The following is a 27,572-nucleotide window of genomic DNA, read 5'->3' on the forward strand; positions in this document are numbered from 1 at the left end:
AAGGTCACAGAGAGAAACAGACAGGGAGGATGGTAAGGTGTAGTGATTAAATGCCAACAACAGTGACTGGATGCCACAATGGGTGTGAGCCCAGACATCCCCTCAGAAGATGTGACATCCAGGAAGAGAGGTGGGAGAAAGGATAACCAAGTATAATACTGTAGTGCAGAACAAATAAAGGGTTTTCCATCTGTCATCTAGAAGATGAGCAGTTAAAATAAAATAAAGTAAAATAAAAAAATTGGATCTCATAGTTCACAGTTGAAAGTTCCAGCAGAGACGCCAGAGGGATCAACTGCTGCCCAAACTATGGACTTACAATTTGGCTTAACATTCTTTGGTTCTTTCTCTCCTCAAACCCTCTCCTCTCAAAGATCAGAAGAGAATCAGCATTAGCTCCGAGTAGGTTAACTGAAAAAGTATAGTTCAAGTGATTTGATTATTCGGTTTTATGGTCGCGGAATTTGATCTCTGCTTTTTGCAGATGATGTGGTTCAGTTGGCTTCACCGGGTGATCGCCTCCAGCTTGCACTGGAATGGTTCGACTGAGAAGCGCTGGGAATGAGAATCAGCACCTCATTCCCAGCGCTTCTCACTCCCCAGGAGGAGGAGGAGTTTAAGTGTCTCTGGGTCTTGCTCACGAGTGATGGGAGAAGGGAGCGGGAGATCGACAGACGATTGGTGCTGCGGCTGCAGTGATGCGGACGCTGTACAGGTCCGTCGTGGTGAAGAGAGAGCTGAGTGTAAAAGCGAAGCTCTCAATTTACTGGTGGTCCCTACCCTCACCTACGGTGACAAGCTGTGGGTACTGACTGAAAGAACGAGATCGTGGAAATTGGCTTCCTCCGAAGGGTGGCTGGCCTCTCCCTTAGAGATAGGGTGAAGAGTTCAGCCATCCAGGAGGGGCTCAGAGTAGAGCCACTGCTCCTCCACATCGAAAGGAGCCAGCTGAGATGGTTTGCGCATCTTACAAGGATGCCTCCTGAGTGAGGTGTTCTGCACTGCAAGGCTACTCAGCCCTGGTTTTTCGGGTAGGCAGAGTAGACATCGGGAGGCTAAGAGGCAGTTGGAACTGGACGAGTCCCCTCATCAATTGGCTCCATCTAAGCTCTCTGCAATTTTTAATACTCGTAGGCTCAGAGACTGGACTATTTAAACAGAGAAACCTGATCCAGACTTCCTGTACTGGGGTCCTGGTTCCACAGGATGTGTGACACAATTGTCACACATCCCATTACCTCTTATTGGCTGCTGACAAGTCAACCAGTAGCAGAAGCATTGGCATAGTCGTCTCCATATTAAATTTCCAGTAAATTGATTTCTAATTTGCTAGAAAATACAAAATATAGTTCATGGGAAAAAAACCCCATCAACATAAAAGTCACTAGAAAAGCTAAAAACACCGCGCCCAAACTATTATTTCTTTCCTCAGGTGACTCTGCTGACTTTCCACTTACTTTCCAGAATTCCAATGTTTTTTCCATTAAAGGGAAGGAAGGGAAAAATACTAAGAGTCCGTGAGGAACCACACGGCTCAGGTTAGCTGAGGAGAGAACACAAGTTACAAATATATGTGAGTATAACTTACAAATATATATCACAATCAAAACAAAAGATTTCACACTCCATATACAATCCAACATGGTAGCACTTCCTATGATAGCTCAGCAGTAATGTGGTAATAACGAGACATTAAAAGCCAAAAATGTAATAATATGGAAATAGCAAATTACTACAACTTAATCACCAGAATAATATCTAAGCAGTTTTTATTTTTTACCTCGTATCAACATTGGTTATAGGCGAGTTGTGGTAACGGGCCAAAATTGGGTGTAATAACATAGAAAAACGTATGCCTATGAGGCAAAACCAATTAGTTACAGTAATATACTGGCAATATGATATATATCATATATGACATATACCTGCTAATAATAATCTTCCTATATCTGTGCATCTGAATATGTATATACTGGCCCCTCACATTAACCTTATAATAACAAAGCAATAGTAACTAATGGTTAAAAAGTAGGATACTCTGTATTATAATGCTGGATTTTAATCCTGCCTTGTGTTAACAACCTTACTCTTTGTTTAAAGGTAACAATGTAAATATTATTTAATGTGTCGTATTAGTACACCATTAAACAATCTGCACAATCTGTGTGTATACTTCCTATAATTAAAAAACAGAACAGAAGAAAAACATGTCTGTGTGTTAAATATAAATGTTATAATCATGTTATGGTTATTTTTTATTACATCACTGGCAAATAAATTTATGGACAGTCCTAAAACATTAATCCTGTTCATACAGATGTATTGTTGTCAGCAGTAGAGACATTTCGTCACTCTACCAGGTGACTGTCTCAGCTCAGGTTTCCCCAACCTTATAAACAGTACATTTGCATAATGACTGAAACCAGCAGCACTGAGGAACAATGAGCGGTCATGATTGTCTTGACCACTGATCAACAACCAACGACCAAATTAACACGAGCACCATCATTAAAATAGTGATAAAAACAATCGCACACTTGTCTTCAATACTTTTGGCAATATAGTGTAGAAATAGTAATATGTTATATGTCACAGCATCAGCCAGTATTAGTAGTATTATTAAGTCTAATCAATATATTGCTATTCTTATCAGTCATTAGTTTTGCTTCATAGGCACAGGTACAAGAGTACCTTCTGTTTCTACCTTATGACCCAGTTATTGCCAAGCTGTAGTAAAAAGTGCTACTCTTAAACACAATATCAAAAAGGTAATAAGCAATATGACATCACCATGAACAACAGAGCTAAAAGTTAACAATGTTGGTGATGTTAGCACAATCAAACGATTTCCATGCTGTATACTGTGATCTTACCAATGGTGTTGCCTAAAGACGCCATGTTTTCAGGAACAAACCTGCCACACAAATTTACAGTTTGAGTTTAGCACTCAAGTAACAACTTCAAAGTCAGAACCAGTAAAATATATATGAGGTAACATATAAAAAAGGAGCTCTTCCTTCCCACTCTCACCAACTGCTACTGCTAAGGGATTGTCTGTGTCATACAAATAAGGCAGATCAGGCAGCAGGACACCGGCCCTCGAGGCCTGGAGTTCCCCAGCCCTGTTTTAGAGCATCATTGTTTACTGAGCCACAACAGCTCTTATCTCCTAGTGACACATCCTCCATGAATTGAAAAGTGTATGGGTGCCTCTGAGGGACATCTCTCTAACACATTACACCCCCTGTTTTAGCCCTCTAAAGCCTAGCCTGTCGCTGATATCAGACAGGTTTTTCAACATCTGTAACTCCCATCTGTTCAATTGAAAGACTTCGTGGTTCCTGAAAGCAGCGATACAGTGATATTTGGGTCATAACGTTAAACCCAGGCACAGTGCTGCAGCAGTCCCAAAAGACTGGTTGGTTGAGAGAAGAGAGAGGGAGTGAGTGTGATGAAGCTCTACAGAAAACTGACATTTTATTGGGCATCTGGGTTCTTTTTTTTACCGTTTTGCTGTTTGTTGTTTTCTGTGTTGTTTGCTGAGATTTAGATGTGGTGCCCTGCCTGGGATTACCATAATGACCCTAATATAACTGAAAAAGGTGATACTTTCAGAAACTGCTGGAATTTTTTTGATTGCCCCATTGTTTTAAGAGTTATGGTAATTTGATCTAAAAGTCTGACCTAAACCCTACAGGAGCGCTCCCACTGGTTTTAAGGGGTTAACAAATCAGGGTTTTTTTTTATTTAAAACAAACAAACAAACAAACAAACAAACAAACAAAAACTGTCTAACGTCTTACAAATGAATCAGCACTATATTGAAAGGTTTTTCATAATAAGATAACAGTTTCCAGTTACAAAATTTCGATTTAACCAAGAGTTACTTAAACTCTTATCAACCAAACACGTTCTATGGAACAGGAAATGTTAAGTGTTATGTATCTCTTTATTATGTATCCTGCTGCGACACTGATCTTTCCTTCTTGTGAATGTGGATCTAATAGCTCAATGCCACTGACAGCCTTTATTGTCGTTGTAGGACTCATCTTCCTGCAAGGACAACCTGTTGTCCAACCACAGACAGCAAGCTTGTTTCTGTTTTTCCTCAATTCCCATTTCTCTTGTACTCCCTTCATTTTTTGTGTGTATCCTGAAATATCTTAGCTACTCATGCGTTTCCAGAATGCTTGCTAGCTTCCAGGTATCCCTCTTGTATATCCTAACCATAAATCTGGTAGTTGGGTTTTTTTATTATTATTATTATTATTATTATTATTATTATTATTATTATTATTATTATTATTATAGTAGTGTTTCCTTGCTAGCATTCTAGAATTACAACAAAAGGATCTCCTTTGTCCTGGTGTGACTGCCTTAGCAGCTTCTTTTTTTGTTTGCATTGTCACCTTGTCCATTGGACTGGTTGTGACCAAGGCTTGAACTTACAAACACTTTGATTCCCTCAAAAGCTTTAAACTCATCACTGGTGTTCTGATATACTGAACACTGTAGTGTTCTGTCAGGACAAGAAAGCCAAAGTGGTGCTTTCTTCATCAAATCTAAAAATAAACATAAATTAAAACGTACCAAAGTATGTGAAAAATTAATAATGTTAATAATGTTAATAATGCCTTTAATACATTAGTAAGGAAAGCTGTAACTATGATGGAGAAAAGAGACAGCAGTTCTGACCATGTCTGGTTTAATGTAAAAGGCAAGTTGAACAGGTGAAGGCTCAGCAGCACTTTCAGATTTGCATCTATGAGAATGTCTGAATAAGTAATAAGTTTAACCTGCTGTTCTGTTTTCTTGCTAATTTTTATTTTGATCATGTATATGTATATACAAAAGTTCATTTAGCAAAGATTCAGTTAGATATCAAAAAGAAGTTGAAGAAATGCAAACTTATTTAATCCCACCACTTAATTAAGGTGAAACCAGTGAACAGTAGAAGTAATGTCCAGTCTAATACCTGCGTTGCCTTGTTTAGTATTGCAATACTTATTGATACTTTGGAATGAATATATCTTATGTGAGCTCTCCAGTTAAGTCTTTGATCTATTATTACCCCAAGAAATCCATTTTCATTGACTCTTTCAATATCAACAGCATTTATTTGAAGCTTAACATTTGTAGTTAAACTGCTATTTCCAAATAACATATTTTTAGTTTTATTCAAATTTAATGACAATTTGTTTTTATCAAGCCAAAGCTTCGATTTAATTATTTCATTAGTTATCTCATCGAATAAATGCTGCAGTTGCAAGTTAGTCTGGATCCATGTACTTAAATGGTCTCAGTTCCAATTGATCATATTCTGCAATTGTCTGACTGATGCAACTGGTTTTTTTTTCCAGATGTAGCCGAGTTGTTTATTTCAGTGTGTTTCAGTGAGTGTGTTTTCATTTTTGGTAATATAGTAGAAACAAAGTAGATAATCTGGAATCTCATGTCTTGTGAACACTGATTGCTACTATGACTCTTCCACTTTATGTGCTTAGCTTAATAATCTCTGAATAGCTCTATATAAGAATCATCTTATTTACAGTTTACCTCTAATGCACAACAGTTTGATTGTTGGAGTGTTCATTCTAATATCAAGTGCCTTAAGAAGACAGTTTTCCTGAACTAGTGTTATATAAAAGTGAGTTGAAGTCTTCCACACACACAGCAGGATTTTACTTGACTTTCTAATAAATCAAAAGATGAGAAAAAATATGGTTTGACAACTTTTCCCCAGAGGTCAGAGACTACCATGAGCTAAATGAGTTTTGCCATGCACCTTCATTTGTATTTAGGCACATGGCAAAACTTGACCGACCTGTTAGAAAGTAATCATACGCTAAAAAAAGAATACCGACCTCCGATCAAACGCTGAACTTAGGTGCGCTCCATCAGGCCCTTGTGCAATGATGCTCACAAAGATCTGGTCCCGCTCAATCACATGGTTGTTCTCCAGACGTACTGGGAATTCTCTGTAACAGCAGGAGCAGAAACTCACTGGCATATAGAGATGTATTACAGTAAACATATTTGGCCCAGATACATGCATAACACTGTTTCATTAGGGGCTGCACTGACAATCAAGTGAATACACTAAAGTTACGAGTTATTAAATCCACCTACGGTGTCAATTTAAAAGTCATACACCAGCCGCTTCATGATTTATCACATTCACAAACCTGTGTGTCCACACCACCCACCTGCCAGGTTGGGGGACAATCACACCCTTAAGGGGTAAAAACTGCCTGAAACCTCTGAACAGTTAATGCAATCGTTTGGACCAGGGCTGCCCAATCCCAGTCCTCAAGAGCTACTATCCTGCAGCTTTTAGATGCATCCCTACTCCAACACAGCTGAATCAAATGGTTTGATTACCTCTTCAGCATGCCATCATGTTTGGCAAAGGCCTGATAACAAGCCATTCATTTGATTCGGGTGTGTGGGAACAAGGATGCATCTAAAAGCTGCAGGACAGTAGCTCTCGAGGACCGGGATTGGGCACCCCTGGTTTGGACAGTCTGACTGTTTAATTTAAAATCCAGGTGTGGTTACAACATTTTCAAAACACATTAACTTTCCAAAAACCTATATGTTACATGTTTTAGATGTAATTCATCAGCAGGTGCTATGCTGCCTTTGGATGCTAACAAGTAAACACAGGTCTGTCTAATGTCAGAGTCATTCTTAATTATTGACAGATAAATGCAACATAATGTATCAGCATTCCTGGTTTATCCATGTTAAAGACCACTTTTTATGCTGATACTTCTGGCTTTAAAACGAATCATTAACTTTCATGGTGAGTTACAAAAATCACCAAAGATTTACATTTTAAGAACAGTTCACTCTGGACAGTGTTCAGCCTAAACAGGTATAAAGGTGGGAAAAATTTAACTGTGCAGTCAGAGTGACAGCTAACTTACATTCTCATCTCAGATGTGAAAGACGACAGGGGAGAGAGGGTACCACTGGTCAGAATGATGCAGCGAACGCCTTGATTCACCAGATCTTGCATACTGAAGCCCGGAGAGAAGCACCAGTAACTCAGAATATTGCCTGCAATATGCAGAGAAACAAATCACATTTACTTACAGTACAAATAGTTCATACACTCATAACAGGGTTCACATTCTGACCTAAATGTAAAAAGAAAATATCATGATATTACATTCAGTTCATGTGACTCCATGTAACCCACCAACGCATCACGCTGTGCATCGTTACCTTGTTTTTTTGATGAAGATGAAGCCCACACGTCAACACTCTGTTTCTTTTTGTGAACGCTGGTGTCCCGATGGATATGAACCTGAGCCAAACACATGACACAAGCTCATCATTAGTCATTTCATTTCAAGAAAAAAAAAAAAAAAAAGAAGAAAAAAAGAAATTAAACATTTAAGATGCCGAAACAATGGTTACAGTTTCAGTTACTTCTCCATCAAGTGTGGCAAAGATATGTTAGCTGGTTCCAATATGAACACAACTGTACAAAAACACACCTTAAAATGAGCCGTGTTGGTCTCCATCTGGTGCTGTCTGTCCTTTTCTGACGGTTCACCACAAAATACCAGCTGAAAACACCAGAACAGAGGGGATCGCTCAAACACGCCACGAGGTGATTAAATAATTACTCTTTATGCAATAAATAGTAATAAAGTCTATCATTTTGTTGAATGATCTCAATCACACAAATATTATGGGACCAATCCAAAAACCCAAACAAAGAAGCAGTTTGACAGCTTAATATCCATACAAAGTGTACCTGTATGATATCAGACAGCTTCTGGAGTCCACTTGTATTGAGGAATATTCCGGGCTCTGGTGAGAAACATGCATCAAACAGGTCACTTGTTACTTAGTAGCACTAAGATGATCTGTATAATACACCCAGCAAATGTTACAGATGATAAATGAAGTGATAATGTGTCCTACGTCCTGCCAGGTATCCAATGATCTGCTCCAGAGCTTCATAGACTGCCGTCTTGTTGCTGTAGGTCAGATGAGCTCTTTCTAACACCTCATAGATGAAACTAAGACACAACAGAGAGACATGCAGTGCAGGTTTATTATAACAGTTAACATTCAGAATCATTCTCTGACCACCTAAGGAAGAACCCCACTAGGGTTTATGTCACGGTAGTCTAAGGACTATCCACACAGTCTCTGACCACTTTCTTCTTCTTGTTTTATTTTAAATACATGACTCCAACCACAGATTTGTCACAGTGTCACCACACTACCCTAAAATACTTTGGGAACATTTGTGTCAGTTTCCTGCAATAAAGTATGACAATATAAGTAAAACTGATCTCAGACTCAGAGCTTGTTGTTGTTCTGCTGTGTGTCCATTTTAACAGCGGTTAAATTGACTAAGGTACATTTTTAAAAAAAAATTTTTTGTATGCAGTTAACACTGATTCACACAAAACATTATAGACAATTATTTCAAATATGGATGTAAAAGAAAAGCATTTTTCATGCTGCTAAAAATCAAATGTGATATCTCAGTTTTTCCTTCTGCACAACAATGTTGTACATTGTGTATATAACATGTAGGATGTCACCAATGTTCAATTTGTCTTAATCACTCCATAAATTCCACTTATGATCCAATAGATATGATCATTATATATAAGAACCAATGTATCTATAATAATAGTTATAATCAGGTGTTTTTCTTGAGGCTACATTGTTTTAGCCTTTTTTTAAAAGACTAATTTTGGCATTTTTCTTTTGTTTGATACATGCAGTACATAGGAGGCGGAGCCGAGTGAGGCAGGGGTCAAAGCGTGAACTCGTACGTGTCACTTATGATTTCTGATTGAGTTTGCATATAACCTTTGGGTTAGAGAGGAAATGCACGTGCTAAATGTCAGGAAGTTCTCAGGGCATTCCCATGAATGAAAATTGGATGTAGACAGCCTTTAAACATAACAGACATCATACGAAGCACAAACGCACAAATCTATGCATAAAACACACACGAGCGATACGACACACCAACCTGTGACGTGTGTTTTTTTACCTGAACCATACTCTATGGAACAGAACCGACTCAGACGTGTGTGGAAATAAATGTCGACAGTCTGTTTTGGAAAAATGACGAATTGACGCCTTTAAAATAAAATTTACTCTCATCCTGGTCAGATGTCATCACTTAAAGTCTTGTTTCTTGCCCTCATCCTACTGATGTTTTACACTGACTGCACTTCAAGTCTGGCTTTGTTGCCTTAGAAGCTTTCTCTCTTACATTGTCTGCTTTTTCCACATGACCTTAACGGCATTCAGGGAACCAACAAAATAAACATGAACAGATACATGTTCTTATCTGTTCTGTAAGGATGTGTGTATCTTAGTGAAGCTAAAACGCAAACATTTTAATGCCATCATATTTCAAACCTGCATTGTTGAAGGTGGAAAAGCTTTGACAATATTTATTATTTTCTTGGACAAGCTCTCATCAAGTGTGCTTTGAGATTTATTTATTCATTTTCATATGTTTGGAACAACTGTATAATCAGTTTATTAATGGGCAACCCATACGCTCTTATTTTGAAAGCCTGCTCAGCACTGCTGTCACCTACATTCCAGGTTTAGTAATGCCTTTATCACTTGGAACATCATAGGAATCAATGGCAGCTTCCAGATCCAGTAGTATCTCTGTTAAAGCAAAAAACAAGTTTAGAAAAAGACCTCCAATCACCAACCAACAGGACGACCGACTCCACAATACTTACGTTTGATTTTAGCGATGGTGGACAAATCTAACTTTAAACCTGAAACAAAACAAAAGACAAAATATCAAAAGACCTGCAGCTGACAACCTTTTACTTGCTTTACTAAAGAATAAACTAAAATTACTAGTAATAATGAAACTAAGGCCAAGGCAAAACTAAGGCTAGTAAAGTAGAAGTAAATCCAAACTTTTAAAGTATACAAGTAGCCCAAAGTACCATGACATTCATAAACAACTATACACTCTAAGTATTAGATGGAAAACTCTGTTAGGAACATGTGTATAAGCGAAGGTTTTCTTACCAGAGCTGAGGGATTCCACGTTGACGTCTTCACTCACAGAGTCTTTGTGGCTGATTTCTTTAGCCTGCTCCACAAGCAGCCTGTCCACAGCATTGATGGCCGAGGCTACATCATAGGGAGTCAGATCAAACGAGGTTGATTCTTCACATGTCTTCTCCTGCAAACAAAAAAGACATCAGATCAGGTGGGATAGTATCAACAGAAGTAATTATCAGCATAATTCAAATAACAAATATTCATTTTAAACATTATTATAAGTCTGTGCAACCAATGTTTTTGTAAATAGTAACTTTATTTATATAGAACCTCTAAACCCGGTGAATGAAATGAAAATGGTGTGTAGTTACTACATGTCAAAGAATGATAGTACAGGTAATGTAAATGTAGAGTTTGTCTGAGAATGTTGTGTCCACAAAACATAGATTTTAGTGGAGCAAACTGGCATTAGACCATCACAACCAACGAGTCCTTTGTCTCAAGTTACATTTGTTGCATTAAGCTGAATGAGATTTTGTCAGGAAAAGTGGCCATCGTGTAATAAATAGATGAAAATAACAGGATGAGCATGTTCCAGAACAGTGTTCACATTAATAATCATAACAAATTAGCTTTAATCAAGAATGACATATGCTTAGATTGTTGCTTTGCAAAAATCCCAAATATGTTGTTTAGCTCTCTACCACTGAAATGATTGACCAAAAAAATATTATAACATTGGCAGGCACCAGTGCTACACCTCAGCATCAGGGTAAGTAGGATTTTCAGAAAGCGTGACCTCTGACCTTGACCCTGAGTTCATGGTCACATATTTATCACATTCTTCAATGATGAATCATGCCTTAAATATGCAGCACCTTGCATTGTGCATTAACTGTAAATTTAAATGTAATAAGAAAATGTCTCGAGCTTCACATGTGTCGAAACAGATTAGCCAATTACTAGAGTTTGCTGCTCAGAGGATGTGTCACCAAGTTGGGAAAAACAACTAGAGACATAGACAGGTGTGGTGGTGTACCGGGGCCTCGGTTTAGGACTACGCTTCCTGCTGACTGTCACCCAGCTGTCCCGTTTTCCCGGCTGCTTGGGACAATATGCTGGGTGAAAGCTAACGGTGGCTATGCTAGCTTTGGCTGCACCTGCTACATGGGCCTGGCTAGATACAGGTGAACCCGGGACTCCAGAGCTGTAAACAGGCTACATTTATTACAAGTATCGTTATTACTAAAGAGGGCCGAGGAGTAACTAAAGCTCTGACATACTGAGCAGGAATGTGGAGGAGGGACAGGTGAAGAGGCCGTGCTGCTAGAGAGTCGGCTACAATCGAAGTGAGCAAATTCCTAAAGATACAGTGAATGAATACTGTGAGTATAATTAGTGGGTGAATCAAAAGAGAGTGTGCTTTGGTGACAGAATGTGAAGATTACACTGTGAAATCTCCAAGTTATATACATGGCATGATGATACAGGAGAATATATGCTTTGACAGGTTTTTCAGGTCATAGAAGAAAATACTTGTTCATTTGCAAAATACTCGAGATCTACTGCGATCTATAAATTATAATGCACAGTAATGACATGGGATGTAGTAAAAATCATACATTTTCTGAAGATATTAGTTCAATATCTGGTTTTCAAAGGAAACATTGGTTTTAATATGTCCTCATGGTTTGAGTAGACCAGCCCCTCTGATTTCAAATTAGGCCCGATGTGGCCTGCAAGTTAACATGAATTTGAAACCCTCTAGTGTAGACCATCCCCGTTTAGTAGTGGGTCACTTGTGGTCTTTGAAGCTTTTATATACAACAATGCCAATTTTTAGTGAATACATTTAACAGGGGAAACCAGATATAACCTTACCACATTGTGAGCTTCGTCAAAGATAACCACCGCTCCATTCAGGTCGATATTGTGTGCCTTGCGGCTCTGTGGAATGAGAGAGGGAGGGAGAGGCAGTTGAATATTAGCATTCATAGAGATTAGAAATGACAGTGCCAATCACAACACTAAAGTCTCTGTTGATGCTCATTTATGGTCACATATGTCAGCCTCAGATGTAATGTGTATGACAGAGCTTACCTTTGGATCTAGCAAGTAGTTGTATGGCATAAAAATGACATCTGCTTGTTGTTTCAGTGAACGGGAGAGGTAGTAAGGACAGACTCTGTGGAAAAATTTGCAAATGCGAAATCAAATACGTGAACTTTACAGAAAAACTGACTCATTCTGATAGCTGTTTAAAGAGATAACATAGTACAAAAGGTATAGTTTCCATCCACTAGCCTGTGACCACGTAGCCCAGCAGTTACTGAGTTTCAGTGGTTCTTGGACGAGTTGCTGCACTGTTAGGGGAGGTGGTTGTTAAGACTTTTAAGATTTATTGCTCAGATGACTGTTGCATTTTGACTCAGAATTTGAAGGGTTAAAAAGACATTAAAATGAAAAAAAAAACATCATGCTTCTGGTACTGTTTCTTGGTAGTGAAGTTTCAGGACAACTACTGAAAGAAAGTCAAAAAGCATCCTTCAAATGATAATGGCTCATTTGTGATAAGGCCCTTTCATTCATTTCAAATCTGCTCCAGTTGTTACTTTAGCCCTTCTCCATTTTCTATTTTAGCACTTTTCTATTTTCTTGTGCTCCTACCTGATGTTGCTGTCCCCTCTATCACAGCTGCGGTTTTCTGTTACTTGAAAGACCCACAGGACACAGGCCCAATTTTTCTCAACCACCTTTGGTGTTGTCTCCCATCAGGACCTGGGGACTTCTAGTACACATGCAGCACAGATGTTCCTGTATCCCACTCACTTGATCGTCCTTCTCAGTGTAGCCTGCCCTAGTTTGCATCTTACATCCCGCTACTATGCGCTGGATAGTCTCCGGGGAACCTTTGCACAGTCTGCAACTTGGGTCCTGTCCGTTAAGGACTCTGCTGTCCTTTAACCTGGCCTTTTCTAGCTAACATGTTGATATGTTGATGGTACGTCCACTGCAGGGATTGTCCATGATGGTTCCTGATCATGTCTTTGGCATACTTGGAGCAGCTCACCTCGGGTGGCCCATCTTGCTGATGAATTCATGGATGCTCAGTGTTTCATCCTGCATTGTAACTTCGCCTCTTTCTGTTGCCTGTGGTGCTGGGCGTCTGATGGAGATCTCTATACATCGTGAGGAGTTTTCATGTCCTGATATCAGTGGCCCACATATCCTCTAGTGGCCAATTTATTATTTCATAAATCATATTTATTATTTATTATTATTTCACACTCAGGCACTTGTAGATTGTTGATTTGACCACTCCTATTTTAGAGTAATTTGGGTTTTTCAGCATAATAATGTTCTCCTTCACTTCGATATGACTTTGGACCTCATAATGAAAGTTCTACTGAACTGCTACAAAATGCAAATTCAGCACTTGGAATCAACTCTAGATCTGTTATCTGATTAATATGTGATGGAATGAGAGAACAGTCCTCACCTGGCCATGAAACTGTCTATCAGTCAGTCATCCGACTACTTTAAACTGCTAAAAATAGAGGACGATGCATTAAAAATGGCTGCAATTCTGAAACAATTAAGACTTAATGTCTGTTAAACCCCACTCACTTTGCAAGTGTACACTTAAATCACATTTTTATTGTTGACTGTGAGAATCTACTGTATGGCACATTTAATAACTGTCTAAATGCTTATGAAGCTAACTGTACACTTCAGTTTTCCCCCCAACCACTCACGAGTATTTTGTAACTAAACAAGAGTATCGAAAAAAAATTTGTGTGTTGTTTTTTTTTTTAATATTTTTAATAAATCTGCAATTTTCCTAATTTGCAGAGGTGATGCTACAGTGGACCCTTTGGAAGTCTAGTTCTTGCTGCATGTTTAATATCCCCACTTTAAGTGGATAAGCAGACTCACCCACTCTAATGAAATGCCCATATTTGGTCACATATTTATTGGATCACTTCACTGTTCTGATCAAGACTTCAGCTTTCTAAATTGTGACCATCTGTAGATTACTGACAGATGGGTCACAATGGAGGTTTCACACTGGAGAGAGTGCAGTCACAAAGCGCTGTACACAAAAGTTAAAATAAACATACCAATATAGACAATACAAAAGGTTACATGTAAATAAAAATGTATTTTTAAAAAGAATGTTGATCAACAGCAGGCTTGTTTAAACAGAAAAGTTTTTAACTACTTTTTAAATGATTCCACAGATTGAATCAGAAGCAGAAAAATCAAATATTAAGACATTAGTTTGGTGTCACACAGAGACACCCAGCCGCCAATGTTACCAATGATTATTTCTTACCAAAGAAAGAAAGTGCAGTACAGAGACTGAAACAGACAACTACAAAAAAATGAACACATGAACTACAAACCTCTGTTTGGTGCCATATTGGACCAAATCTTCCACATCGAGGATAGAATTAACCAAATCTCTGTCAGTGCCCTTATCTAGAAGAAGAAGAAAAATCAAGCTTGAGATCTGGTATTTATAGGATACTAAATCACTGAAACATGTGATTAAAACCAGGGCCATCACAGGTGACCCCTTGCATCCCACCCACCACCTGTTTGACCCATTGCCCTCCAGACGATGCCTCAGGTCAGGCAGGTCCTAAACCTTCAGACTCAAACAGATTTTTTCCTAGAAGGACTATAATAAATCAAATACTATGTACAGAAGGCTAGAGTGTAATCAAAATATAAAGTGTAATTAATTATACATACTATTACAATGCTAAAACATTCAGAATGTATGAGTGTCATTATAACTAGCAGCATAACTAACTCCATACCTACTACAAGCTTTATCCAAAATTAAAGTTTGAAGCCTAAATTAAAAACATGTAGAGTTCAGGAGCAGACACACACCAGTCTGTGGCCTGAACTCAAAACAGGAGCTGGTTCACTTCATGTTTATTTATATAGAACCAACAAAAACAGTCACATCAAGGTGCGTCATTCTACGAGGTAAAGCCCTACAATATTTAGGAGAAAAATCACAATAATAAAACAAAATTAAGTGAAGAAACCTTCAGCAGAATCAAGCTCAGAAAGGGAAATCTGCCATGACAGGTTGGGGGATCACGGGAAAGACAAAAAGAGAGGAGAAAACAGAAAACACATGGTGGCTCCTCACCACCATGTGTTTTCAGGTGCCTGACGCACACATGGAGACATCATCTTGATGTATTTGTGGATGCTCGATGTTTACTTTTGAGCTCCGACACTCAATCAGTTGGTGGCATTACCAGGTGAACTTAGCAAACACAGCTCACATTAAAACCTCCAAACATTCATTGTGTATTTTAATATTGCACCAAGACCTGGGAAGAGAGGAGGAACAAGACGTGACGCCAAGCTTGGCAGCAAGACGACTGGAACCACAATTGTGGACGTTAAAACGGGTAAAGACTAATCACTGTAAACACAGAAATGCGAACTGAATTGTCTGTATTTCAGTTACACCCCCTGTGGCCCCAATGGGGAAGCTTCCTGGCTCCGTCCTATCACCTCCAGTCACTGAGGAACCGCTGTGGTGACCTACTGACCCTTTTCTTTCTTCTCCCTCTCTCTCCCCATGATTCCGGTGGCGACTGCACCCGATTTACCATGGGTCACTCAGATGTCGGGGCAGGAGTGCTGCAGTTGCACAACCTCCGAGTGTCTGTTAATTGAGATGGGCCATGTGTTCTGTGTCCCCAATTTCTGGAGGGCCATACAGCGTTCCTGTAGGGTACCAGAGGGGTAGATTCCAAACTATGCTGCGCGGCAGAGCTCGGCCCATCAAAACCTGGTTTGGACGGGGGCATTGTTGGAGGCAGAGTGGGTGGAGATCAGGTGTGTGAATGGGGATTTTCATAAGTATCCTGTGGTGCAGCTGGAAATTAAATAATAATAATAATAATAATAATAATAATAATAATAATAATAATAATAATGGATTGGATTTATAAAGCACTTTTCAAGGCACCCAAAGCGCTTTACAATGCCACTCTTCATTCATTTGCGCATTCACACACTGGTGGAGGCAGCTACGGATGTAGCCACAGCTGCCCTGGGGCAGACTGACAGAAGTGAGGCTGCCATATCGCGCCATCAGCCCCTCTGGCCAACACCAGTAGGCAGTAGGGTAAAGTGTCTTGCCCAAGGACACAACGACCAGGACAGAGAGCCCAAGGATCAAACCGGCGACCTTCCGGTTACAGATACGCTTCCCAAACCCCTGAGCCACGGTCGCCCCAATACAAGGGCAAAATTAATTTACTAAGGCTGCGGACCAGCAGGGACATGAAGTGTATGCGCTCAGTAGTGAGGTAAGGTCAGACTTCTTGAATGAAACCAGATCCTTGGGATATCATTTTCAGTTATATGGGAGTCACTGAAAGCCTATCTCATTTTCCACAGCAAGAAAAACAGCTGACACAGCGCGATAATAAATAATTATAATAGTCTGTCATCAAAGTAACAAATGCATGGACTAGATTCTCAACATAACAGTTTTCCCCCCTTTTTAAATCAACTGAAAGCAGGCAGTAGATATTTTGTTGATATGCACATTTTGGACATTCCTGGACTCCAAACTTTCTCACAGTAGTGCTTCCTCAGAGGTTGTGCCATACTTTGAGAGTTATTAGTGTCAAATAATATAATATTTAAATTATACATGTAGTCAGTAAAACATAAAAAGGTAACAGGACATGCTTTTCCAGACTGCGTTCTGCTACATGGATACAGTCACTCTGTTAGACCATTACCTTCAAGGTTGTTGTAGTAGACACATGACCTGGTGGAAACTTTGGCTCTGCACATATGAACCTGAAAAACAAAAAAATGATTCCACATTAAGACAAACCACTAACCATCTAGCCCTAACCCATTACTTATCTTTTTTTTTTTTTACCAGCTAGATCGCTGGCAACGTAGTGCAGCAAATTAATGTGTTAAGATAGATAGATTGACCCAGGAAACTTACGAATTTGAAAATAATCAAATCTTTTTCATTACTCAACAGGACTGTCAGAATAAAAATGAAAGAAAAAAAATATTAGCTAATACAAATTAAAGCATTAGAAGTATTTAAACAAAAAAACTGTAAAAATAGGAACCTACTAATGACTTCTGTCCATAAGTTCAAATTAAGTTTCCTGGAATAATCTGCAGAAGGAACTGAAACTGTCAGGAACGGTTACCATGAGGCAGTGTGACTGTTTGTATTGTCGCTCTTAATGATCTGCTATTGTATATTTTTTTCACGTTGGTACTCTGATGGAAATTTCTTTTACCTTAGTGTATTGATTATGTGTTTTACAATAGAATACGTATAGAGATATTAGTTAGAGATAGAAAGGATAGCATCATATTTGTGTTTTATGCTTTACACACACAGTTATTGTAAGTTAGATGTGGACTGGCACACCCAGGCACCATTAGACACTGGAGAGGAAGAGACCCCTCTCTGACCTTTGGGAGTGAGGGGGCCTCCGGGGGGAGGCCTTGGAAGGTAAATCTTCATGTGACTGTTAAGTGGAAAAACAAGGTTTCATCTCTCTCTCTGTCTGCAGATGATATAACCCTCTCCCCAGCCACCTCCTCCAGCTTATCCAGGGGAACACCAAGGCGTTACCAGGCGAGCCGAGAGATATAATCTCTCCAGCGTGTCCTGGGTCTGCCCCGGGGCCTCGTCCCGGTGGGACTTGCCTGGAACACCTCACCCAGGAGGCGACCAGGAGCCATCCTTGTCAGATGCCCGAACCACCTCAACAGGCTCCTTTTGATGTGGAGGAGCAGTGACTCTACTCTGAGCCCCTCCTGGATGGCCGAACTCCTCACCCTATCTCTAAGGGAGAAACCAGCCACCCTTCGGAGGAAGCTCATATCCACGATCTCGTTATTTCAGTCACTACCCACAGCTCATGACGTAGATCAACCAATAAATTGAGAGCTTCACTTTTACACTCAGCTCTCTCTTTACCACAACGGACCGGTGTAGCGTCCACATCACTGCAGCTGCAGCACCAATCCGTCTGTTGATCTCCCTTCCTCCTTCACTTGTGAACAAGACCCTGAGATACTTGAACTCCTCCACTTGGGGCAGGAACTCGTCCCTGACCCGGAGTGGGCACACCACCCATTTCCTTCTGAATAACATGGACTCAGATTTGGAGGTCACCTCATTTGCTTTTTGCAGATGATGTGGTTCTGTTGCCTTCTTCAGGTGATCCCTCAAAGCTGATGGAACAATAGATTACAAAATCTGTGCCATTATGAAATGAATGGCACTGATGACTGATATTATATACAACTATGCTAATAGATATTAGAATAGAATAGAATTCAACTTTATTGTCATTGCACATGCACAGGTACAGGGCAACGAAATGCAGTTTGCATCCATCCAGAAGTGCTTTAGTGATATAGATATATTACAATATATATTAGCAATAATATAGATATGTAAGTATATTACAGAAATGGGTCTATTATGGTATGTTATAATGTACACGGTATGAAGTATGTTGTGAATATTCTATAACTATAAGTATGTACAGGCTATGGACAGGATATAAATATGAAAAACTATACAGAAATCTGAGATATACAGTTATACAGAAATGGGAACTATGCAAGTTGTAAACAGTTGTAGGGTTAAAAATTATCATATGTACAGAATGATTGTTTACACAGAGCTATACAGTAGTGCAGTCAAGATAAGTGAGGGTGTGGATAATTTCTACAGAGGCTATATAAAGTGCTAGTGGTTGTGAGTGGTGGTTCAGTCCATGTTATTATTGTGTGTTTGAGGGTACAGTTGTCCATTGTGTGTGTGTGTGTGTGTGTGTGTGTGTGTGTGTGTGTGTGTGTGTGTGTGTGTGTGTGTGTGTTCAGTCCATGAGTTTAACGTGGGTCAGATGTCAGGAGGCAGAGTTCAGGAGTCTGACAGCTGTGGGGAAGAAGCTGTTCCGGTACCTGGTGGTCTTAGTCCGGAGGCTCCTGTAGCGCCTCCCAGAGGGCAGGAGGGTGAAGAGTCCATGTGATGGGTGACTGGGGTCTTTTCCTAGCCCTTTTCAGACACCGCTTCCTGTAGATGTCTTTTATGGCAGGAAGTGGTGCTCCGGCGATGTGCTGGGCAGTTTTCACGACCCTCTGCAACGCCTTCCGGTCCGAGGCAGAGCAGTTCCCGTACCAGACTGTTATACAGTTGGTCAGGATGCTCTCGATGGTGCAGCGATAGAAGTTCACCGGATGTCTGAGGACAGGTGGTTCTTCTTCAGAGTCCTCAAGAAGAAGAGGCGCAGGTGAGCCTTCTTGACCAGCTTGGAGCAGTTGATCGTCCAGATGAGATCCTCGGAGATGTGGACTCCCAGGAACTTGAAGCTGCTCACACGCTCCACAGCCGTCCCCTTAATGTGGATGGGTGGATGTGGGTCAGCATTCCTCCTGTAGTCCACAATGAGCTCCTTGGTCTTCTCGGTGTTAAGCAGCAGGTTGTTTCTGTCGCACCACTCAGCCAGACGATCCACCTCCTCCCTGTAGGCGGCCTCATCGTTGTCACTGATGAGGCCAATCACCGTGGTGTCATCTGCAAACTTAATGATGGTGTTGGAACCATCAGCAGGTCTGCAGTCGTGGGTGAAGAGGGAGTAGAGGAAAGGGCTCATCACACAGCCTTGTGGTACACCGGTGTTCATCGTGATTGTAGATGAGCAGCGGTTATCCAGCCGGACATGTTGGGGGCGATTGGTCAGGAAGTCCAGTAACCATTTGCAGATGAGGGAACTGATGCCAAGGTCTGTCAGTTTCCTGATGAGTTGTGAGGGGTGGATTGTATTGAATGCTGAACTGAAGTCTATAAACAGCATTCTGGCGTATGTGTTGTTGTTGTCCAGGTGTGAGAGGACAGAGTGCAGTGCGATGGAGACTGCATCCTCTGTGCTCCTGTTCTGGCGGTATGCGAATTGGTGGGGGTCCAGGGTGGGGGGGAGACAGGATTTGAAGTGTGCTAGGACCAGCTGCTCTAAGCACTTAGTGATGATGGGGGTGAGTGCTACTGGGCGGTAGTCATTGAGGCAAGATGGGTTGGAGTTTTTGGGTATCGGGACGATGGAGGTGGATTTGAAGCAGGCCGGTACCACAGCGTGGGCCAAGGACAGGTTGAATATGTCTGTGAGCACTCCTGCAAGCTCCCCAGAACACGCTCTGAGAACACGCCCGGGGATGCCATCAGGACCTGCAGCCTTGTGGACATTGATCCTGCTCAGCACCGCTTCTACATCGGTGGGGGAGAGAGAGTCAGAGGTTGGTGGTCTGACTCTCTCTCCCCCACCGATGTAGAAGCGGTGCTGAGCAGGATCAGTGTCCACAAGGCTGGACATTGATAATAGATATGATTGGAATCATATCTATTATTATACCCATCTTTATACTTACATTTTCCCCTCTTTTTTGTGTGGGGCAAGTGTATTCAGCCATCTGAGGGGGAGTGGGGGTAATGATGAATATGGTGAATAGAATGTTGATAATGGGGTTGGACTTGATGATGAGTGGGTATTTTTATGTCATTTTGATTTTGTTTATGCATGTATCTGTGTGTATGTGTATATATTGTTTTGGTTGTTTTATATGTCCAAAATAAAAGTTCATCATCATCTTCTATTCTGGATTCATGATGCTAAACTGAAGAGATCCAACAATGAGTTTGAACAAAGAAACTATTTTTCAGTTTTCCTGCAACAGTGACAACAAAGCTTATCTACAGATTATCTAAAGTTGCTGTTGAGATGGTCGTTGATTTCATTGAGCAGCCTCAGATATAATGCAACTCCACCGTCTTGAACTAGAGCTGGTGATAGTAGCACCTCTGTTCTTGAGATCTGCTGCACACTGGCCCACACCAACCAGACCCTGCAGCAGATGGAGAACTGGTTTATGTAATGCTATAGTTTTAGGCCGCTGAGCAGAACAAGAGTGAAGCTACTGTTCTGAGCGTAAGTCCAATAGAGTAGAGTTGGTACAACTGATGTTTGGTCTTTGTGAGTCTGTCAAAAGTAGATATTTTTTGGTAAATCAGTAGTGAGGTTGCAAACATTCAGTGTTTTGTGTTTAATACAATTCATTGGACATAATTAAAACATCCCATTATATTTATATCTTTAAAACTGCATTTATAACTTACTTTGACGTGGTTGCTCTCCTGACGCATGACTTCCTCGTTAATACACAACTGCTCTCTTGAGCCCAGCACACACACCTTTGGCCTGAATCAACAGAGACATTGGAGAACTGAATTACCATAAATAGTCAACAAAACCAGAACAGACAAGAGGTGCTGGACTCAGTAAGGCCTCAAAATGATTGTAGCATATGTAATAACCCTTTAAAGCCCCACTAATATTTGGTCAAATGCCACTTAGCAAGTTGCACCTTGATCATACACTTTTAGTAGCTTTCAACAAGCTTCAGGATAATTTTGTAACTTTGTGCAATGTACAATTTAAATGGATTTGGGTTTCGACCCATCTATGTAGGTAGCTGAAAATTGCAGATGAGCTTGAAAATGCTGATTTAAGAGCATATTGGTTGACAGCCTCAGTGCATGGTAATGTAAAAGTCGCTTCACTGAACAGTGAAGCTGATGCTGTAGAAGTTTCCAGGTTATGGTAGGCTCCAGCTTTTGTGGTTCCTGGGTTGTCCATCCTAACCAAGTTTCCTCTCATCGGAGGGTAACCGTTTTAACAGGGTCTTGCCAGCAGTGACAAATAACTTACTTATGTACAATTGTTTCAAGAACTGATGACCTTGAAATTTGCAGCTGTTTTGAATTCCTCCCCAAATTGTATAAAATAAAACTGTTTTATATTGTGAACAGCTCTAATTCAGACAATCATGCATAATCAAAAACTTATATCCAGTAGTTTTTAGAAATGCTTACCTGTATGAAGTGTTCTTTAATTCACTCATAACTTGTGCAAGCTGAGAATGTGTCCTCGATGCGTATACAATCTTGGGGACATCAGTGTAGTAAGCTTGAGAACAAGAAGAAAAGACAATTAGGGCTTTATACACTGCTGAAAAAACCTAATAGAACACCTATTAACATCGTATAGCATCAAGTCAAACTTCTGGGATATTAGGCATCATTTACTAACAGTGTGTATGCACAAATCGTGTGTATGAACATTTCACGCACTGATCTGATTTATCAGTATTTTCGTTTCTGAATTTCTTCATCCTACTGGGCAACGAGACCTGCAGGGGTGTTGCTGGAACAGCCTGCCGCATCTGAACTTAGACAGCATTTCGAGGAGACTGGGGACATTCAGTCCGAGTGGACCATGTTCAGCACCTCCATTGCGTTTAAATATTAAGAATATTTAAATGTCATGTCCTTGAGAAATGGGAAAGAAATCCATCAAAGACCTAGTACAGGACACAGCAGAACTGCATCTGGCCCTTCAGCTGTTCTATCAACTATTCATCAGAAGTGTCAATGATTAAACCATTAATTAAAACGCCATCACTTAACCCAGAGGTCTTAGCTAATTATGAGCCAATCTCTAACTTTCCTTTTATCTAAAACAAACAAACAAAAAAAACAAATAAAAAAACCAAACCAAAACAAACAATATTAGTGGTAAAACAGCTACCTGATCATCTGCAGAGGAATAGTTTATTTGAAGACTTTCAGTCAAATTTCTAAACTCATCACAGTACAACAATCACATTAGTGAAGGTTACAAATTATCTTCTTATGGCCTCTGACAGTGGACTCATCTCTGTGCTTGTCCTGCTAGACCTCAGTGCAGCTTTCGATACTGTCGACCATAATATCCTATTAGAGTGATTAGAGCACGCTGTAGGTATTACAGGTACTGTGCTGCAGTGGTTTATATCATATCTATTTAATAGACTCCAATTTGTGCATGTAAATGGAGAGTCTTCTTCACAAGCTGAGGTTAAGTATGGTGTTCCACAGGGTTCAGTGCTAGGACCAACTCTATCTCTCCGTGAAGCCAGATAACTATAGCGTTATTTTTGTGCCACTATTCTGAGTGCATGTAAAAAATATTTGCAGGTGCAAGTGTAGCATTTTGAGGAGAAATTTATTTTGAGCGAAGAAAAGCTAAATTTGAGTGAACAAAATTCATTGCTGCGTGCAAAAACTGTATTTCAGTGTTTGCTATTATCCACACACACACACACACACACACACACACACACTAGCAGCCCCTCTCGCTCAGTTTTTGCATTTGCGCTCGCTCTCAACGTGTTGCTCGCGCTCTCAACGTGTTGCTCGCGCTCTCAACGTGTTGCTCGCGCTCTCAACATTTCTGCCCGTGCGCGCTCAGCTCTTTCTGTACACCATTATATTTGTGCCACACAACCAGCCAATCACAGACTTGGATGCAAAAAAAAATCTGACTGGCTGTTCTGGTCTCCAATCAGCTCAAAATGACGAAATGCAATATCCCAGAATCCATTTCGTCCAAAACTCAAACGAGGCAGTGGCGGAGGAACACAGAGTGGTGGAGTTTGAAATATTATTCTTACTGGGTCACAAAATAAACTTTTAAGATATTTTCATGCGAGAATGGTGCTGTGTAAACGTCAAATATCTGCTCAATTTATCAAGACATCACATATTTGCATAAGTGCTCTAATGTTTTCTGAGATGCCTGTTACCCACCAGCTGACCGGGTGGTCACTCGGGTTAAATGTAATATATAAGGCTGAACTGACAAAAATAAAAATAAAAAAAATAAATCACAGACTACACCACCAGGTATTACAGGAAAAACCATAAAGCCTTTGAACTAAAACAAACGCTGTTGTGACAGTGATGTACACTGTCTTGTTGGTATATATGTATTTGTTTCCCTCTCACCACATATCCAAACCGATATCATGAGCAGCAGCTTTAACAGCTGTGGCTCCAGCAAACATCAGCTGATCCTAGAAAGTAATATAAAATAAATTCTAACAGCTTATCAAGCTTGAACGTGCTACTGTTGTTTAGCGCGACATCCGCTGATTTCGTCTTTCTGGCGCAAAGTGGGCGATAAACAAACAAGAGAGACGATCAGCTGATCATTAAGCAGTTTCATGATTGAAGTAGCAACAGGAGAGAGAGGGGAGAGAATGAGAGAAGAAGAAGCAGCTGACAGCGTAAAGACAGAATAACTCCAGCTTTGTGTCTTTTTCATTCTCGCTGAAGTACGTGACAAATCACGTTCCTTTTCCCCTCAATACAGATGTATTGTAATTGGTCCAGCCCAGAGCTGATCATGACCAATTGGCTAATCCACCACCTTTCATTGTTTATACCGTTAGAAAAACAAACAAACAAACATAAAAATGAAAAATCACCATCGGCCCACCGCCAAATGTCCACTATGCCCAATGGCCAGTCCAGCTATGCGATCAGCTGGTGGGTAACAGGCATCTCAGAAAACGTTAACTTATGCAAATATGTGATGTCTTGATAAATCAAGCAGATATTTTAAGTTTACACAGCACCATTCTCGCATGAAAATATCTTAAAAGTTTATTTTGTGACCCAGACAGAGTAATATTTCAAACTCCACCACGCTGTGTTCCTCCGCCACTGCCTCGTTTGATTTTTGGACGAAATGGATTCTGGGATATTGCATTTCATCATTTTGAGCTGATTGGAGACCAAAACAGCCAATCAGATTTTTTTGCATCCAAGTCTGTGATTGGCTGGTTTTGTGGCACAAATATAACGGTGTACAGAAAGAGTTGAACGCGCACAGGCAGAAATGTTGAGAGCGCGAGCAACACATTGCGAGCGAGCGCAAATGCAAAAACTGAGCGAGAGGGGCTGCTATTGTGTGTGTGTGCGGATAAATGCAACACTTGCACCTGCAATTTTTTTTTTACGTGCGCTCAGAATAGTGGCACAAAAATAACGCCACAGATAACACACACCAATTAGTTAACCTCTTGACCTCTAACTTTCTGCTTCTAAATTCAGATCAAATAGAGTTCAGTGTACTCAGCTCTGAAAATATGGTGTCTAACCAGATGCCATTATCTTCTTCTCCGGTAACACTGAGGAATCTTGGAGTCATTTTTGAACAAGATATGTACTTCAATGGGCAGATTAAACAAATATATTTCAGGATGCAGGATGTGGGAGAGAGAGATGGATAGGCTGTTATTTAGGAAGTTGCTGTGTGTGCCAAAGATGGGCCAATAAACTACCCTTGTTCTCTGTTAAGTCAGAGTGCTGTCTGCTGTTATCCTCACCAGACCTCTCTGCGTAACTGTGGTGTCAGAAGTGAATTAAAGAGGAAAACACACTAAATGAGAGCAGTAAGATGTGGAAAAACCCGTGGGACAAGGAAAAGTTCCCTTCCTGACATTGAAGAAAGAGAAGGTGGAAAAACATATAAGCTAGATCCACCAACAGAAGGAGCGATGGCTGACGAGGATGATTTTGAGCCAGTGGTAAAGAACTTTCTGAACCTGATATCTTTGATGAAATTAGAGAATTCATTCAATGACCAAAAGAACAAAAACAATACTGCTTGAACAGATTAAACAGCTGAGCAATAACATACCAAAGCTGCAACATGATGTCTATTCTGAACTTCTCTATCGACCTTCTGTCCAGAGTGACATTTTTACAACAGCTGCCTCAGCTATCAGCTGTGCAGCCACCTCATGGAGCCACTGAGCACCAAGCTGAGCTCCCTCCTCCATCTCAACCACTCCGTGCACAGCCTCAACAAGAATACCAGACTTTAAGGAAGGTGAGCATCCTGAAAGTTTCTTTGTACGATTTGAACGCATAGCTAAAACACAGGGATGGCAAAGCCCTTGAGGCTTATGCTGACATGGATTAACAACAGTCTGACTCTTATGATGCTATTAAAGCTGCAGTGTTATCTAATTTTAATGTGGCAGGGGAGACCTACAAATACCAGTTCCAGAGCACCAGAGGAACTGTGTGTTAGAGAAACCTTCAACTGGATAAAGGGGCTCTATAAGCGATGGACGCGACGTGACAGTCGGAGTAAAGAAGAGATTGCGGAAACCGTCATCTTAGAGCAGTTTCTTCACATGCTTCATCCAGATGTCTGCACATGGGTGAAGGAGAACAATCCAAAGACAGAAGAGGAAGCTGCAAATCTGGCTGAATGTTACCTAGCTCCCTATAGATACAGTGGGGCAAAAAAGTATTTAGTCAGCCACCGATTGTGCAAGTTCCCCCACTTAAAATGATGACAGAGGTCAGTAATTTGCACCAGAGGTACACTTCAACTGTGAGAGACAGAATGTGAAAAAAAAAAATCCATGAATCCACATGGTAGGATTTGTAAAGAATTTATTCGTAAATCAGGGTGGAAAATAAGTATTTGGTCAATAACAAAAATACAACTCAATACTTTGTAACATAACCTTTGTTGGCAATAACAGAGGTCAAACGTTTACTATAGGTCTTTACCAGGTTTGCACACACAGTAGCTGGTATTTTGGCCCATTCCTCCATGCAGATCTTCTCGAGAGCAGTGATGTTTTGGGGCTGTCGCTGAGCAACACGGACTTTCAACTCCCGCCACAGATTTTCTATGGGGTTGAGGTCTGGAGACTGGCTAGGCCACTCCAGGACTTTCAAATGCTTCTTACGGAGCCACTCCTTTGTTGCCCGGGCGGTGTGTTTTGGATCATTGTCATGTTGGAAGACCCAGCCTCGTTTCATCTTCAAAGTTCTCACTGATGGAAGGAGGTTTTGGCTCAAAATCTCACGATACATGGCCCCATTCATTCTGTCCTTAACACGGATCAGTCGTCCTGTCCCCTTGGCAGAAAAACAGCCCCATAGCATGATGTTTCCACCCCCATGCTTCACAGTAGGTATGGTGTTCTTGGGATGCAACTCAGTATTCTTCTTCCTCCAAACACGACGAGTTGAGTTTATACCAAAAAGTTCTACTTTGGTTTCATCTGACCACATGACATTCTCCCAATCCTCTGCTGTATCATCCATGTGCTCTCTGGCAAACTTCAGACGGGCCTGGACATGCACTGGCTTCAGCAGCGGAACACGTCTGGCACTGTGGGATTTGATTCCCTGCCGTTGTAGTGTGTTACTGATGGTGACCTTTGTTACTTTGGTCCCAGCTCTCTGCAGGTCATTCACCAGGTCCCCCCGTGTGGTTCTGGGATCTTTGCTCACCGTTCTCATGATCATTTTGACCCCACGGGATGAGATCTTGCGTGGAGCCCCAGATTGAGGGAGATTATCAGTGGTCTTGTATGTCTTCCATTTTCTGATGATTGCTCCCACAGTTGATTTCTTCACACCAAGCTGCTTGCCTATTGTAGATTCACTCTTCCCAGTCTGGTGCAGGTCTACAATACTTTTCCTGGTGTCCTTCGAAAGCTCTTTGGTCTTGGCCATGGCGGAGTTTGGAGTCTGACTGTTTGAGGCTGTGGACAGGTGTCTTTTATACAGATGATGAGTTCAAACAGGTGCCATTCATACAGGTAACGAG

At 40.7% G+C, this 27,572-nt stretch overlaps 1 protein-coding gene and 1 long non-coding RNA gene across 4 annotated transcripts in view; one reads left to right on the plus strand and one right to left on the minus strand.

Annotated features, from left to right (window-relative positions):
* Nucleotides 1-27,572, minus strand: part of LOC309696942 (regulator of telomere elongation helicase 1-like) — a 42,937-nt gene that overhangs the window by 8,309 nt on the left and 7,056 nt on the right. For all 3 annotated transcript variants that reach the window (XM_082518482.1, XM_082518481.1, XM_082518483.1), the window contains 17 exons: nt 21,983-22,076; nt 21,227-21,308; nt 16,809-16,869; nt 14,427-14,502; nt 12,121-12,205; nt 11,902-11,967; nt 10,045-10,201; nt 9,744-9,782; nt 9,591-9,666; nt 7,939-8,036; nt 7,769-7,824; nt 7,506-7,577; nt 7,231-7,312; nt 6,930-7,062; nt 5,865-5,978; nt 2,874-2,914; nt 1,458-1,543 (listed from right to left, as the gene is read on the minus strand). In XM_082518482.1, the coding sequence (XP_082374608.1) occupies nt 1,458-1,543; nt 2,874-2,914; nt 5,865-5,978; nt 6,930-7,062; nt 7,231-7,312; nt 7,506-7,577; nt 7,769-7,824; nt 7,939-8,036; nt 9,591-9,666; nt 9,744-9,782; nt 10,045-10,201; nt 11,902-11,967; nt 12,121-12,205; nt 14,427-14,502; nt 16,809-16,869; nt 21,227-21,308; nt 21,983-22,076 (1,418 nt within the window). The remainder of the gene's footprint in view (nt 1-1,457; nt 1,544-2,873; nt 2,915-5,864; nt 5,979-6,929; nt 7,063-7,230; nt 7,313-7,505; nt 7,578-7,768; nt 7,825-7,938; nt 8,037-9,590; nt 9,667-9,743; nt 9,783-10,044; nt 10,202-11,901; nt 11,968-12,120; nt 12,206-14,426; nt 14,503-16,808; nt 16,870-21,226; nt 21,309-21,982; nt 22,077-27,572) is intronic.
* LOC309696973 lies at nt 11,330-26,219 on the plus strand. Its single transcript, XR_014273714.1, has 3 exons — nt 11,330-11,405; nt 25,688-25,826; nt 25,981-26,219. It is a non-coding gene; the product is annotated as an uncharacterized lncRNA (long non-coding RNA).

The sequence above is a fragment of the Aulonocara stuartgranti genome, assembly GCF_965226115.1.
Source record: "Aulonocara stuartgranti genome assembly, chromosome: 20".
Lineage (NCBI taxonomy): Eukaryota > Metazoa > Chordata > Actinopteri > Cichliformes > Cichlidae > Aulonocara > Aulonocara stuartgranti.